Source organism: Nerophis ophidion, linkage group LG06 (assembly GCF_033978795.1).
Source record: "Nerophis ophidion isolate RoL-2023_Sa linkage group LG06, RoL_Noph_v1.0, whole genome shotgun sequence".
NCBI lineage: Eukaryota > Metazoa > Chordata > Actinopteri > Syngnathiformes > Syngnathidae > Nerophis > Nerophis ophidion.
In genome coordinates this window covers 33736179-33752145 of record NC_084616.1, presented here as the reverse complement: position 1 = coordinate 33752145, position 15967 = coordinate 33736179, and the positions used below count along the sequence as shown (strand labels likewise).

The following is a 15967-nucleotide window of genomic DNA, read 5'->3' as shown; positions in this document are numbered from 1 at the left end:
CACTTACCGGTAGCCAGCACTTGCCATTGCTATGGCCGTCACCAGACCACTTAAACATGGCCACTATGTGGAAATACTGTGTCAGATCCTGGTTAATTCATCTGAGTTAGAACTGGGCTATACCAGTGTTGGGCACACGGGCGTGTGTTCTGCAAAAATTTCCCTGTCAACTTGACAATCGCAGCTACGACCATTAGCTTTGATGTTAGCATTGCGTGTCCGCGTCGTCATTCCACATTGCTTAATCAAAAACTGTGTTACTGATGTCGAAAATGAGGTGCATCAAAGAAGTTAATCTCCACTTTGGCTGGACTGAGAGTTAATCGTTTATGGTAGTCGTGTTAGCCTGAAGTCCTATGCCAACTCATGCAACGTCCCACAGTTGTCGTTTGACATCACTCACGCCAAAGTTTCAGCAATGTGGAGATGTGTTATTGATGAGGCAGAAGTTGAAGATAAAGACTTAAAAAGTTGTTCTGTCAAAAGTTGGTCAACTTGAGATTGTCGCGGTAAAGATAGGGCCAAGATTAGCCTCCATTTTTTTGTTTAGGAGGGTTCATCGTTAACCCAGAAAATGAAGTCCAGCTTGGTGAATATTTATTGATAGCAACAACATAATACTAATCGAAAATAAGACAAATACTGCACTATCATATATTCATCCATCCATCCATCATCTTCTTCCTTTATCTGAAGTCAGGACGCGGGGGCAGCAGCCTAAGTAGAGAAGCCAAGGCTTCCCTCTCCCCAGCTATTTGTCCAGCATTTCCCTGGTGATCCCGAGGTGTTCCCAGGTCTGCTGGGAGAAATAGCCTCTCCAACATGTCCTGGGTCTTCCCCGGGGCCTCCTACCGATTGGACGTGCCCTAAACACCTCCAGAGTGGGGCATTCTGACCAGATGCCTGAACCACCTTATCTGCTCGATGCGGAGGAGCAGTGTCTTTATTATGAACTCCTCCTGAATGACAGAGCTTCTTACCCGATCTCTATGGGAGAGACTCGCCACCCGACGGAGGAAACTCATTTTGAACCCTTGATCTTGTCCTTTCTGTCATAACCCAAAGCTCATGATCAAAAGTGAGGATAGGAACGTAGATCGACTGGTAAATTGAGAGCTTTGCCTTCAGGCTCAGCTCCTTTTTTGCCATGACGAACCGATGCAGGGTCCGCATCCGCTTTTTAATGTTTTTAGAGTTAATCTCTCCAGCTGTTATTGACAGGGAAGATATTTGTTTTGTTTTTGCTTCACTAAAGAGACACAAGCACGTTCAGTAGATCAGCTCTGTGTGTGTTATCAAGTTTGCATGTGTTTTAATACACACAGACCTTAATACACACACACATTATTATTTTATTAAGTCCACTTACAGTTACTTATTTGAATTTCTGAACAGAAAAATATTCTTGAGTAAAAAACTAACTTTATTAAAATAATACCCATAAGTTTTTAGTTTTGAACTTAAATGTTTGTGTAGATTTCCTTTTTACATGTTTTTGTATCCAAAAAGATGTAAACATTTTGGATGCCCATGTGTTAATTAAGTCATTGTTGATGTTTACTGTTAGACTGCTGCCATGGCAACCTCGGCAGGAACAGCCTCCGAGGATGTGGTAGAGGACGATGGAGGTGGGCGCCTCTCGTGCAGCTCTTCAGAGATGTCAAAGCTCAGCTCTAAGAGTGCCAAAGAACGGCGCAACCGCAAGAAGAAATGGCGCCAGAAGGAGCAAGAAAAGGAGAAAGGTGACAGTGAGAAGTTTGTCAAGTCAGAGTCGGACGACGGCAGCAAGAGGAGCCGTTTCCGTTTTCCTGATAACCGTCTGGGACGAAAGTCTTCCATTATGAACCAGGTAAAAAAAACTATTTCTAAAACCTCTTTTACACTGCTTGTTTTTTTTCCATGTCCGGTTTGAGGAAAGTTTACCACCATTGAATAGTATCAAAGCTGTAACAAAGGTACAGTAGTTTATACCTCACTCCAGAGGCTTGTGAGACAAATACATATAGGTCAATAACTGCTGGATCTGTGGATTAGATGCTGAAGTAGAATTTTGTTTTTATTTTATTTGGAGCATCAGCTGACATTTGAGAGCCTGTTGCAATGAACGCTTCATCTAGCCAAAGTGCGAAGCCGCTTCCAAGATACTAGTCCTCACCACCAGGACCAGAGGAAAAGATACACACTCACCGGGTAGGACGACACAAGATGCTAACCGCTAAAGCGTCAATGTAAAGTACAAGATAATGTTACTATCAATACCTGGTGTAGTAACACTTTCTTTTTCTTCTACTTATTATTTAAATATTTTTTTTGCTTTTTTTTGTTACGTAGGGATTAATAAGTCTCTGGAGGCAGGAGGGCTTTAAGGGAAAAACCCAAATTATTTAAATTAAAGCTGGAATTAGTTTTTGTCTTGGGTTTTATTGTGCACTAGCTATTTAATTTTGTTTATGTAGCATTCGGTATCATTGGATTCACGACAATACTAGCAAATTCTGAATTTAACAAGATCTTTTTTATAATAATGTGTTGTGTTTACTTTAGTTTCGTCCAATAAAACATTTTCAGTTCTATTATCTGTTGTCCAAGTATTAGATCTAGACTCAAAATCTAACAGCATCTGAGGCCAAAAATGTAGATCTGGATATCTTTAACCTCCTCTTACAAGTACCAACCACCGGAACTGTGAAAGTTAGTGCAAAGACAACCGAATCAGAAAAACAAACCATTAAATTCATGTCCTACCATGTAGCTGACCTAGCGAGTCAGCCCAACAGCAGCACCATCAGTTTGTATCACAAGAATCGAGCGAGCTTGTGCATCCTTTAGCCACAAAGGTCCAAAAGACGGAAATGTATCCATGAAAATATGGAGAAGCTGCCGATGCTGTGTTTGATGGGTTTCATTTAATTCTGTCTCTTGACTTTACAAATTGAAGATTAAGCAGGTAAATATTAGTAGGTAAATATTTTTATGTTTAACTATACATTTACTAAATCTACAGTAGTTGTTTATAGTACATGGTAATGCATTATTTTTCAAACAATATTTCTCATCTAAGAGTTAGTTTTTCTTTTCAAAATGCATGTTCCATGTAAAACGGTGGTGTTTGGGGATAGCCAAGCATGAATTAAATTGTTTTAAATTCATTTTCATGGGTGGGGCTGATTTCAGACAAAAGTGTTTAGAGTTACGAGGTCAGTCGGGGAACTATTTGTGCTCAATAAATTTTGGTGCCACTGTATTTTATAAAAATCGAACTTAAGGTGCAAAATAACATCCATCCATCCATCCATCCATTCTCTAACAGTTATTCCTTTCGGGGTCGCGGGTGGCAGTGGAGCCTATCTCAGCTACAATCGGGCGGAAGGCGGTGTACACCCTGGACAAGTGACCACCTTATCGCAGGCAAAATAACAAATTTCACATATTTAAAACATAAATGTGCAATCCTTGGCACAACGTCAACTGGGGATCGAACCCAGTATGTCTGTCTCTTGTTAGACCATTGCACGCCACAGGAGACAGTGACAATGATCAGGAAATACTATTCTATCTACCTATTCTACTCCTATCAGTGACTGAGAAGAAAGGGGCTGCAATTTTTTTTGCGGCAACATTTCAAATGAAATGCTCTCTTACTCATTAATTGACATTTGTGTCATTTATTAATTGACATTTATGTCATTCATTAATTGACATTTTACATTTGCTTCTTCACGCAAAACGGGCCCCCCCAAGGATCTAGGGGCCCGATGCACAGTGCGGGATCTGCGTATAGGGAATGGCGACCCTGTGTTTACTGCTTTGTATGCCCCAATTTTGCAGGATGATTCTGTGTAATATTATATAATTTCCCACATTATTCAATAATTGCATGAAATAGAAATTATGAAGTACCCTAAGGAGTAATGGATAAATGTTATGTTTTGGGTGTTGTAAAATGTTTTTTCTTAAATGTACAGTATGAAAAACCCTCACTAAAACCCCATTAACAATTTAAGTTTTGTCAAAATAGTCTTAAATGTGTTGTTTCGGATAGTAATATTGCATGTGAAGTAGCTCATGATTACAGATGTTATGGCAACAATAATACAATATAATCTCATGAAAATATAACAAGAACATCACCAGCTAACTCATGTTACCATTTGTGGTACAAAATAACATATATAGTTTAAAAATGTCTATATTTTCCACAATTTGTAGTCGTATTGTGGCTAAAATTAGCTATCGAAATCGCTTTCACTAACTAACAACACACAAAGCTTACTCTACGTACTTTACGTCATTACTGCTCGAAACCGTAAAACACTGCTTAAAACATTCGGAAAGTTAGCGCCCTGTAGGCATCTGTGTTAAGGTTGCAAACAGCCCCTTTAATTGATCAGTGGTTCATATTGACAGTGTTGTTACAGTATGGTGTGGCTAACAAAAGAACACATATGGACCACATGTGTTGTAGCACACATTCAGGCTCTGAGTAATTCACAGTGATTACATGAATGTTTTAGAAGGTGCAATGCTGCAGCTTTGCAAAGGACTGACATTGGCAACGCCATCGCTCATGTTGTGTGTAGTGTGGGTTTCACCAATCTGCAAAACAAGAAATGCAGGCTGTATGTAAAGTGGTTTGTTTGCTTGCAAATCTCTGTTAACTTTACATTCAGCAACGACTCTTGCCAAACACGTGATTTCAGCTGAGCTGTTGTTTATCTGCTGTGAGGTTTTATTAAAAGCTGGATCGATAGTTGGCAGCAGCACAGATTGTTGTCATCATGACTCACGTTCCTCCCTAATGCTATTTTGGCTGTTGTATGTGACCGTGGCAAATGTCAGATATCACTGACCCAATTTCCCCGCTCTTGTTTATTAAGTCAGGTGATGCTTCAGCAGACCGTGCGTCCTAGGGAGAACTGCATGATGGGTTGCATTTAATTTCCTACACCGCAAAGACCCGTCCATTCATCCTTTTTGTGTATTACTTGACCCAAGGCTATTCAACTGACGGCCCAGGGGCCAATTCTGGCTGGGGAATGACACCAGTTCAGTTCAAAACTTGGTTGACAAACATTTCTCCTAAAACCACTAGAGTACTCCTGTTGTATAGAGCAGTAGTTCTCGTATGGGGGTACGCGTATCCCTGGGGGTACTTGAAGGTATTCCAAGGGGTACGAGATTTTTTTTTTAAATATTCTAAAAATAGCAATAATTCAAAAATCCTTTCTAAATATATTTATTGAATAATACTTCAACAAAATATGAATGTAAGTTCATAAAATGTGAAAAAAATACAACAATGCAATATTCAGTGTTGACAGCTAGATTTTTTGTGGACATGTTCCATAAATTTATTTTTTTGTGAAGAAATGTTTGGAATTAAGTTTATGAATCCAGATGAATCTCTTTTACAATCCCCAAAGAGGGCACTTTAAGTTGATGATAACTTCTATGTGTAGAAATCTTTATTTATAATTGAATCAGTTGTTTATTTTTCAACAAGTTTTTACTTATTTTTATATCTTTTTTTCCAAATAGTTCAAGAAAGATACAAATGAGCAATATTTTCCACTGTTATACAATGTAATAAATCAGAAACTGATGACACAGTGCTTTATTTTACTTCTTTATTTCTTTTTCCAACCAAAAATGCTTTGCTCTAATTAGGGGGTACTTGAATTAAAAAAAATGTTCACAGGGGGTACATCACTGAAAAAAGGTTGAGAACCACTGCTATAGAGGAACTCCGAGATGACTTGACATTTTAACCATACTGCCAAACATAAAACACTCAAATCAAAACGTTTCACTTACTTAACTGAGGCGTTCCTTAAGGGACCCTTGTAAGTCCTACCCTCTTCAGGAGCTCCACATTTTTCCCATAATGTAATTCATGTATTAAGGTGTCGCTGTCGCTTGTTTACTTCAAACGCAGTCAGTAGTCATTTGTTCAACTTCTTTAGTCATACTAGTAGTGTACCTCAAGATTAAATTTTAGGTCCTAACTTTTCCATTATTTTGCTTATTCAATTAGTGGCAACGAGTCCGGGCCCGCGGTCCTTACTTTCAGGCAAATGTGCCCCCCAAAACAATTTATTTGAATATCCTTGGCTTAACCTATTCATGGTCATTGGGGCCTGCAGGAGCATTTCCCAGCCGACATCAAGCAGTGTTTTTTTTTTTTTTTTTTTTAAATATAATAACATCAGCAGCAGCATGACACACTGTAACTTGACATTTAATTAATCACCTGCCAAACACAAAGACTCACATTCACACAAGACATAGACTTATATTAACCAAAAATGTTGGTTTTTGGACCTTGGGCAGAATCTATGCAATACATATTTGAAGAAGGCCCATTCCGGCCTGATCATTGTTGTGCTAACAACTCTGTGTTGGTCTTAATCCTGTTGCTCGAATTGCAAGTAATTGTATTTCAAAAGTTCCCACATTTTCTTTTCACTCATATATCTCCTCTCTGTTCCCTTCTAGTCCCTTCTCAGCATACCCGGCTCGCCCTTCCTGTCACGCCACAACAGCAAGAGCAGCATCTTCAGTTTCAAGGGCCGCGGTAAGGACGTGGGTTCAGAAAATGAGTTTGCTGATGATGAACACAGCACGGTGGAGGAGTGTGAGGAGCGCCGGGGATCCCTGTTCAGCCCCTACCGGCGAAGCAGCTACAGCGGCTACCATGGCAAAAGGAACAGCACAGTGGATTGCAACGGCGTGGTGTCCCTCATTGGCCCTGGGCCCGGTGGACGCCTTCTGCCTGAGGTGAAAATAGATAAGGCAGCTACCGACGACAGTGTAAGGAAGACAATGAGTAGACCTATCTAGGCATGGCCCCTCCGTCCCTCTCGTCCGTTCCTTTCTTTCTGATATGTCATCTTTGCAAGCCCGTATGTATCTCTTGGCTCAGCGCTCGCCCTGCCCGTCCCCTCCCAACCCCATACTCCTGCAGTGTATGCTGCCCTCCACAGTAAAGCTAAGAATGAAGAAATACTATAGATACATCTCATTATAAACATACTGAAGGCAGCCCTACATTTCATGGGTTAGTAAAACTAGGTTTATCGCTGACTTTCAGGCACTTTTTGTCTTGGACTAATTAATTTATAAATGTCAATGTACTTTTACAAAGCAAAACAGAGATAATACTTACTACTTCTCAGGTGACATGTCCACAGAAGTGACAAACACTATTCATTTTGACAAACAGCACACAAAGATGAGTTATCTTGCTCCAGTGTGTCGATGTGTTCCTCCTTCAGGCATTCAGGGCCTCTGCGAGCCTGTGTGGGTAGCTCTACAGTAGGTGGTGAAGGAGACATTTTTAACTGCTTCCCTAATGCATAGACCACATCCCATAGCAGTTGGAAAGTAACGCACACACATCCTATCTGATGGATATTAATAGGATTTAAGAAAGCAAAGGAGGGCTGCTGTCCTTGTTTGTCTCAACCCTTCTCTGTTTTCCAAACTCTCCTTGATGAACGTTAGCAAACTGAATTACTGTAGTAGTGTGATGATGATGATAGTTAGCATGGTAGATGTAGAGCAAAACAAGCATGTTAAATATTGTAAATAGGACAATGGATATGTTGTCTGTAGAATCATCTCCTTCTCTTTGACTTGGAGCATGCTTAATGCATGACAACTGGACTGACTTGAACGACTCGCTTTCATTTTCTCTCTTTTCAGTTTGTGCAATTGAAATTATAGTATTGTAAACTATAGTAAGCAGAAATTAGTTTGCAAGCAAAAGTGCTTACAATGCAAAAATTATACTACAGTGCAATAGTGCCTCTACCATTGCCTACAAGGCCTTGAATATATTCTTGTAGACACAGAACACATTTACCGGTAATCTAATTCGGACACTCTTTTATAATTGGCTTAAGTAGTCCAGAACTCAAGTGCATCCATTTACAACATCCAAAACACGTCCTCTAACCATCGTTGAGAAAAAAGAATGACACATGCCTGTGTAATCTTCAAACTCGACTAATTTTAATTGCCTTTGCTGTTGTGCACTTCCCTCCGCCGACCACCGGCGGCAATGTGGGATGGTGTTCATGTCCTCTCCATGGGTGCTTGATTCTTCCTCTCCTCCTGACAGCCAACTACTGAGGTTGAGGTGAAGAAGAAGCTGTCGGGCTCCCTGATGGTGTCTGTGGACCAGCTCAATACCTCCTTTGGGCGGAAAGAGCGGGCCAACAGTGTCATGAGCGTCATTACCAACACGCTAGTGGAGGGTACTGCCACTTTAACCCAGCTTTTTACCTGCTTTCTCATTATTCTTTAACTAGGGCTGCTCTCATTGGTTGGTTAGTTTGAGATGAATTTCCTGCTTATCTGCTTTGCACAACCCAGCAATATCAGATACATACAAATCATATATCATTTAAGACCTCTGCATGCAGTTTGCTTCAAGCACACAAGTATGTTTGGTTGTGACCTTTTATCCGCGCTATTTTTTCAGAACTGGAGGAGTCCCAGCGCAAGTGTCCGCCATGCTGGTATAAGTTTTCTAACACATTCCTTATATGGGAATGCTCCCCCACTTGGTTGAGGATCAAGGAGATAGTAAACCTGATCGTCATGGATCCCTTTGTGGACCTGGCCATCACCATCTGTATCGTCCTCAACACGCTCTTCATGGCCATGGAGCATTACCCCATGACCCCTGACTTTGAGCATATGCTGTCTGTGGGAAATTTGGTAAGTGTTACTTTAATGGAAGAAAATACATTCTATTTCTTTATAAGCTCACACGTTTTCTACATTCACCCCCCACCCCCTGGTTAGGTGCTTGTGTGTTGCCATAGTGGAGCAAGCTTGTCTCGCCGCTGGTTGGCTGACTAGTGAGAGGCCTGTATTAATATTTCATGAAACCTGATCAATGAGCTGCTTCGAGATGTTGCCTGAATTGTAGCTCGGCTAAATCAACTTTAACCTTCCCACTGTTGACAATAGTCGAACTTGTGTACTGTGTCCAGAAGAAAACGCAGAAGCATTTTTAAGTGCAGTTTGAGCTATATTACACACAATAGTTTGAAGTATTCACTCCGATGATTTAAATCTACATTTAAAGCACTTATTTGGTGTCTAGCTGAGTGGTTCTCACAGTTTGTTTTTTTACCAAGTACCACCTCAGAAAAGACTTTCTCCGAGTACCACCATAATGACCAACATTTAAATACAGTACATGCACCCCAGTTTGAGAATCACTGGCCGTGATAGTAACTATTGGATATGCTTTTGTGTAAATTATGCAAACATTTTGCCCCACAGTCCTGTTTATAACCCGTTTGTTGAGTCTTTCTTTAAGATGTTCGTTTGTGGAGGCATTCTCAGATTGCAAATGAAACCACGTCCCACTTTCTGCAAAAGTTTCATAATTTATTTTCTGAAAGTGTACACTGTTAAATGTACATTTGGAAAACAAAGATAACCCCTAGTTTTTTAAACTTCATAAACATTATATAAATTCATCCCGTCACATTAGGTACACTCTCTGATCAATATAGACTACAGAGTACAGTGGTGCATAAAAATGAAGTTTTCACCAGCATTTATGTCACTGCATGCCGACTGATTTTTAACACTTCCTTGTAGTCTACATAACATGTAATGGTGGTGCTTTGGTCAAAAATTTGCATAGATTATGTTTTACAGACCACCTTCAAGCCGCTTTCTGACCGTCTCTTCAGGATGTGCTGTTTTGTGGGTGGTCTTATTTATGTGCTTCTACTTGAGTGCATCTTCTCCCCGTCAGCCAGTTTTTAGCACTCCCACAGCGAGGCTACTGATAAAAGTTCAAACTATATGCTACTTTGTATTAGAAATGGCCACAGCGGAGTATGCATGTGCATTTACTCGCCAGTCCGCCCCACAATAAGAGGATAGAGAAAAAGAAGGAACTTAGTGACTTCAACTTTGAACTAAAATAGCGGACTTGCGCAAAACCTTTTGGTAAACCTCTACGATATGTGGAGATATCTGCTGACGTCACACTTGGGAAAAACGTCACAAATTGGGCAAATTCAGAACAGCTTGTTTAAAAGATGTATGAAGGAAAGAAAGATTTGTTTTATAAAAATCTCTGCCATGCCTCTATAGACTTAGACTTATACAAACGTTAATGATCCACAAGGGAAATTGTTCAACACAGTAGCTTAGTTACAATGATGGAAAGTGTAAGGATGGAAAGGACAATGCAGGTATAAATAGACTAGGTATTTCAATGTAAAATATAACATATCTGCGAATATATACAATATATACTTAATATGTGTACAGTATATTATATATACAGATATAATATGTCTATAACATATATACAATATATACCAATTGCTATGTACACTATCACAGTATACTTGGCAGCCCCAGCATAAAAAAGAGAGTAAGTCCAGCAGAAAATAGAATATAGACATTAAAAACAAAGAGAAGTAGCTGACATAGAAGGTGTCAGGTAACAGATGGATCTTATCTTTTGCTGTATGGGGAGTGATTATACAGCTGGATGGAGTGTGGAATGAAGGAGTTCTTGAATCGCACAGTGCGGGAAGGAAGCTGAAGGAGCCTGTTGGAGTATGAACTCCGCTGTCCCTCAATTGTCTGGTGGAGTGGGTGGGCAGGATTGTTCATGATGGCCAGCAGTTTGTCCAGTGTCCTCCTGTCCCGCACTGATACAAACGCCTCCAACTGTGAGCCAATAGTTTGGCCGGCTTTCCGGATCAGTTTATCAATCCGGTTTGAGTCCCTTTTGCTGGTGCTGCTCCCCCAACAAACCACAGCAAAGTGCAGGGCAATGGCCACAGCAGACTGGTGAAAGATCTCCAACAGCTTGCTGCACACATTAAAGGACCTAAGCTTCCTCAGTAAAAAGAGTCTGCTCATTCCCTTCTTGTAAACAGCATTGCAGTTGTCCTTCCAGTCCAGTCTGCTGTTCAAATGAACTCCTAGGTACTTATATTGCCCCAACACTGCCACCTCCCGGCCCTGGATCTTGATGGGCTCCACCGGGGTCATACTCTTCCTGAAGTCGATGACCAGCTCCTTGGTCTTGTCCACTTTAAGGACCAGATGGTTCGCCTGAGACCACTCCACAAAGTCAGCAATCAGTGTCCTATATTCCAATTCCTGTCCCTCTCTGACACACCCGACCACAGCAGAGTCGTCAGAATATTTCTGCAGGTGGCAGAACCTGGAACTGTACTGGAAGTCTGAGGTGTACTGGGTGAACAGGAAAGGAGACAGGACAGTCCTCTGTGGAGCACCTACTCCACTATGGTTTAATTTCAAATTTTCCAGTTATGCAGATCCCAAAAACAATTACCAATAACTAAAAAAATAATAGCTCCTATTATTGTATGATATACCGGTACTGATGAAGTATTGTGATATTAATTAATTGAATCGGTATTATACTACCTTTGAAAAGTACCGGTACAGTTCTTCCATCTGAATGCCGCTGTGCAACGGTGACTGCAAAGCCGAGGCGCATGATGTTGAGTGAGTCAAAACGCACACACAAATTGCATACAAGCAATAACATCGAGGAGAAAAAGAATGGCAAAAACCTGCAAAAGAGGGTGCGTGAAGCACAATATGGAGGTATTTGGGCTTCAAAACTATTGATAAAAGTGACGCTTTAAACAGGGATTCACCGGGCTACAAGCAAATGTGACGATTAGTGTTACCACCCTTGTTTCAAACATAGGTTAACATTTAAATAATAAGCATTCAGATCTGCACAAGGATTTATTAAGAGTGATAGGTTATAATGTAGTTGTTACACCTGTCCGACTGTTTGGCTCCAGTGCAGACCGTAATGGAGGAGCACAGGGCAGACTTTCGTTCCAAGGCGGTTGTTTTCATCTGGGATAACACCGATTACTTTACCTGGCAATGGGTCTGTTAAACTCCGCTTTCCGGTCAGAATTCATGGCCGCTGATTCGTGACAATCTGGTTGCTTTTTTATTAGTTTTTCAGGACACAACCGAACCAGTTCATCCTTCTACTGCGCAATGCACGTGCTCCCCCCCCCCCCCCCCCCCCTCTCTCTCTCTTTACTCGCCCACGCACTCACTGACATCATTCAGCCAACACGTTGCCATTCTCGCAAACACACATACGCTACTCTCATAAGTTTATCAGCTCCTCTGTTGTGCACATGTAGATACATAGACACGCACACAGCTGCTTGGCTGGATGCCAAATATTAGCGTGGACATAGAGATAAAATGCCCAATTAGCGTCAACTAATGCAAGTAAAATTACTCAATTTTGCAACAAATTACTACAATTTGTGTTTTATCTATAACATGTGTGTTTTACCTGCCACATGGCTTATCTGTATACATTTATCTATAGTTTTGTCTTTAGTACTTACTAATAATTGTATTTTTGTTAAAGCACATACCAGGAGTGGCAACCATAAATCATGAAGCATTTAATACAGGGGTCCCCAAATTTTTTGACCCGGGGGCCGCATTGGGTTAAAATAATTTGGCCGCGGGCCGGGCTGCTTATATATATATATACATATATTAAGGGTGTAACGGTACACAAAAATTTCGGTTCGGTACGTACCTTGGTTTAGAGATCACGGTTCGGTTCATTTTCGGTACAGTAAGAAAACAACAAAATATAAAATTTTGGGCTATTTATTTACCAAATTTGTAAACAATGTCTTTATCCTTTTAACATTGGGAACAGTATAATAATTCTACCCACGTTAATCAACATTAAACTGCCTCAAGTTGTTGCTTTGATTAAATAAAATGACAAAAACTTTCTTCTACATATAAAAAGTGCAACATTAAACAGTTTCAAGTCAACTCATCATGCTTAATTTATTACAGCATTTGGGAAGCCTGTAGTTGACTTTTATTATACACACACACACACGCACACACACACACGCACGCACGCACACGCACGCACACACACAGCAAAATGAGCTAACGTAACGCTAAAAGCTAATTAGCGTTCACCTCAACCCAGAACTATGAGAGAGCTGAGCTGCAGTTTAAGTTTCTAGAAGGTCAACATAGTGATGTTTGTAATAGTTGTGACTGGGAAGTGTTTTTTATAATTTGGGGAGTGTACGATGTCAGCTGCTCACCTGCTAAACACATATCTGCTCATCTCGACGCCGGAGCATTGACAACATGCGCTCTGAATACGTTTGCTGATTGGCTGTTACATCGCTCTGAATACGCACTGCTGATTGGCTTTGTATGTAACCAATCAGATGGTTGTGTGGGCGGGACAATGCTGGGTGCTCACTGCTCAGAGGCAGCTGCAGAGCAGCTTGTTAAGACTTTACTTTACAAACTCGTTCAATACACCCTCGTACCGAACTGAAACCCCCTTACCGAAACGGTTCAATACAAATACACGTACCGTTACACCCCTAATATATATACATATACATATATATGGTATCACGTCATCGATTGGAAAATGCATTTTTAGACAATGTGATTTGCCTGAGCGGCTAGGAGACTCTGAGAGTAACAAGCAGCAAGCGGTAGAAAATGGATTAGAAGGGACAGGTTAAAAAAATAAATTAATTAATAAAAATAAAACATTTTTTAAAACTTGGGACCAGATCTCGAACGCTGGCGGGCCGGATCCGGCCTGTGAGCCGTAGTTTGGGGACCACTGATTTAATACAATGTCAGTGAAGCTGTCTGTTCTATTCTAACCCAATCCTTGATTATGGCGGACTAGATGTGATATGGAAAATTGTAAATTGTGCTTTGAGTCCAACAAGAAAATCCCAATGTGTTTAATGCATTTTAACCTTCTAAAATTGTTCTTTGAGTGCAATAGAAAATCTATGTTTAATGTATTGTAAGATTTTATGATAAAATAAAGCCAATATTGACATTTTTTATAGTTCCCTTTATTTGGAAAAGTATCGCCATACATTTTGGTACCAGTACCAAATTATTGGTATCTGGACAACCCTAATAGATCCTCTTTATTGTCCAAAAAGTCAGCTGTAGCCAATTTTCAAAACACCATGGGTAAAAGCATTCAAGACTGCGCGCAAAGTCCCGCCTAAATGCATGGACCTTATGATTTGAGGCCTTGGTATTGTTTAACATGAGTAACTGACATTGTAACAACTGGTACTTGGTCAGGTTGGCTTCCAAGAGTGTCGATGGTATTTGCAGTTTTCTATGGTATAATGTTGAAATGGAAAATTAAGGCAAGTAGAGCCAACCTGATTATTTGAGTTGAGCCAAGCTAGTACTGACCAGTACAGTTACAAAGTGGTATTACTGTTAGGTTCCTGACCCTGTGTCTGCATTCTATTCAGACTAGATATTTCATGTTATATTTTATTGATCCCTGGGGGAAAACTCGAGTTGGCACACTGAGGAGAGATGTCAGAATAAGGGGAATGTGACTTTGGCAGTGTTCCACAGCAAACTGGCATTCCGCCAATAGCCAGGCCTACGTTCCATATTGTCATCTTCAGTGGATCTTAAACCCTGCAATCCCAAAGTCAAGTCTTCACTGACTAAGATATGCTGCCACATTATGAACCTCAGTAAATGAACTAGCTATCACAAAGAACGGCTCCATTATTCTTTACATTGTTGCACTTCCAGAAAAGAGTAATGTTGAACTAAATGCATTTGTGTGTTTTCCACCTTCTCTCTTGCCAGGTGTTCACTGGGATCTTTGCAGGGGAGATGATGTTTAAACTGGTGGCCATGGATCCTTATTACTACTTTCAAGAGGCCTGGAATTGTTTTGATGGCTTCATTGTGACACTGAGTTTAGTCGAGCTGGCTCTAGCTGATGTCGAGGGTCTTTCTGTGCTGCGGTCGTTCCGATTGGTAAACACTACAACCCTAACATTAAAACATCAAAAAACAAAAAATGCTTTGTTTATTTACAAAGACTAATTTTCTTTCCTTCCGCCTTCCTCCAGCTGAGAGTCTTTAAGCTGGCCAAGTCATGGCCGACTCTCAACATGCTGATCAAAATCATTGGTAACTCAGTGGGCGCTTTAGGAAACTTGACTCTAGTGTTGGCCATCATCGTCTTTATCTTTGCCGTGGTGGGCATGCAGCTGTTTGGCAAGAGTTACAAAGACTGCGTATGCAAGATCGACGCCGACTGTGAGCTGCCACGATGGCACATGAACGACTTTTTCCATTCTTTCCTGATTGTCTTCCGGGTGCTGTGTGGTGAGTGGATTGAGACTATGTGGGACTGCATGGAGGTGGCAGGCCAGGGCATGTGCCTCATCGTGTTCATGATGGTCATGGTCATCGGTAATTTGGTGGTGAGTATCCTCACAAGAGAAATGCTGTCTAATGTTGACAGAGCTTAAGTTTCCGTCTTGCTGCAAAGGTGTTGAACCTGTTCCTTGCCTTGCTGCTGAGCTCATTCAGCGCTGACAACTTGGCTGCAACGGACGACGACGGGGAGCTCAACAACCTGCAGATTTCCGTCATACGCATCAAGAAAGGTATTGCGTGGTCAAAAATCAAAATGCGTCTGCTGATGGCCAGTTTGTTGAGAAAACCGCCAATGGAGGATGAGCAGAAGCCTTTGGACGACATGTACGACAAGAAGCTCAACTGCATTGCCAACCACACTGGGGTCGACATCAACAGAGATCTGGACTATGCAAAGAATGGTAATGGGACCACCAGCGGCATTGGGAGCAGTGTGGGCAAGTACATGATCGACGAGGACCACATGTCATTCATCCACAACCCGAACCTGACCGTCTGTGTGCCCATTGCTGTCGGAGAGTCTGATTTTGAAAACCTTAATACGGAAGACTTCAGTAGCGAGTCGGACAACGAAAACAGCAAAGAGGTTAGTGCTTCAGTTGGGAGTGGGTTATACATTATTGTCAAGACAGCAAATTGACAGATTGTACCCAATTACTTTTTGACACCCTATGTTGGTGTACAATCA

General features: G+C 41.0%; 1 protein-coding gene across 7 annotated transcripts in view; it reads left to right on the top strand.

Annotated features, from left to right (window-relative positions):
- The window catches only part of scn8aa (sodium channel, voltage gated, type VIII, alpha subunit a), a 99084-nt gene that overhangs the window by 54293 nt on the left and 28824 nt on the right, over window positions 1-15967 (top strand). For 3 of the 7 annotated variants that reach the window (XM_061903475.1, XM_061903478.1, XM_061903477.1), the window contains 7 exons: window positions 1568-1849; window positions 6496-6810; window positions 8123-8258; window positions 8486-8724; window positions 14698-14871; window positions 14967-15323; window positions 15392-15865. In XM_061903475.1, coding sequence (XP_061759459.1) covers window positions 1568-1849; window positions 6496-6810; window positions 8123-8258; window positions 8486-8724; window positions 14698-14871; window positions 14967-15323; window positions 15392-15865 — 1977 coding nt within the window. Of the gene's footprint in view, window positions 1-1567; window positions 1850-6495; window positions 6811-8122; window positions 8259-8485; window positions 8725-14697; window positions 14872-14966; window positions 15324-15391; window positions 15866-15967 lie in introns of those variants that run through there. The other 4 variants (XM_061903479.1, XM_061903480.1, XM_061903481.1 and 1 more) reach the window with 3 other exon arrangements.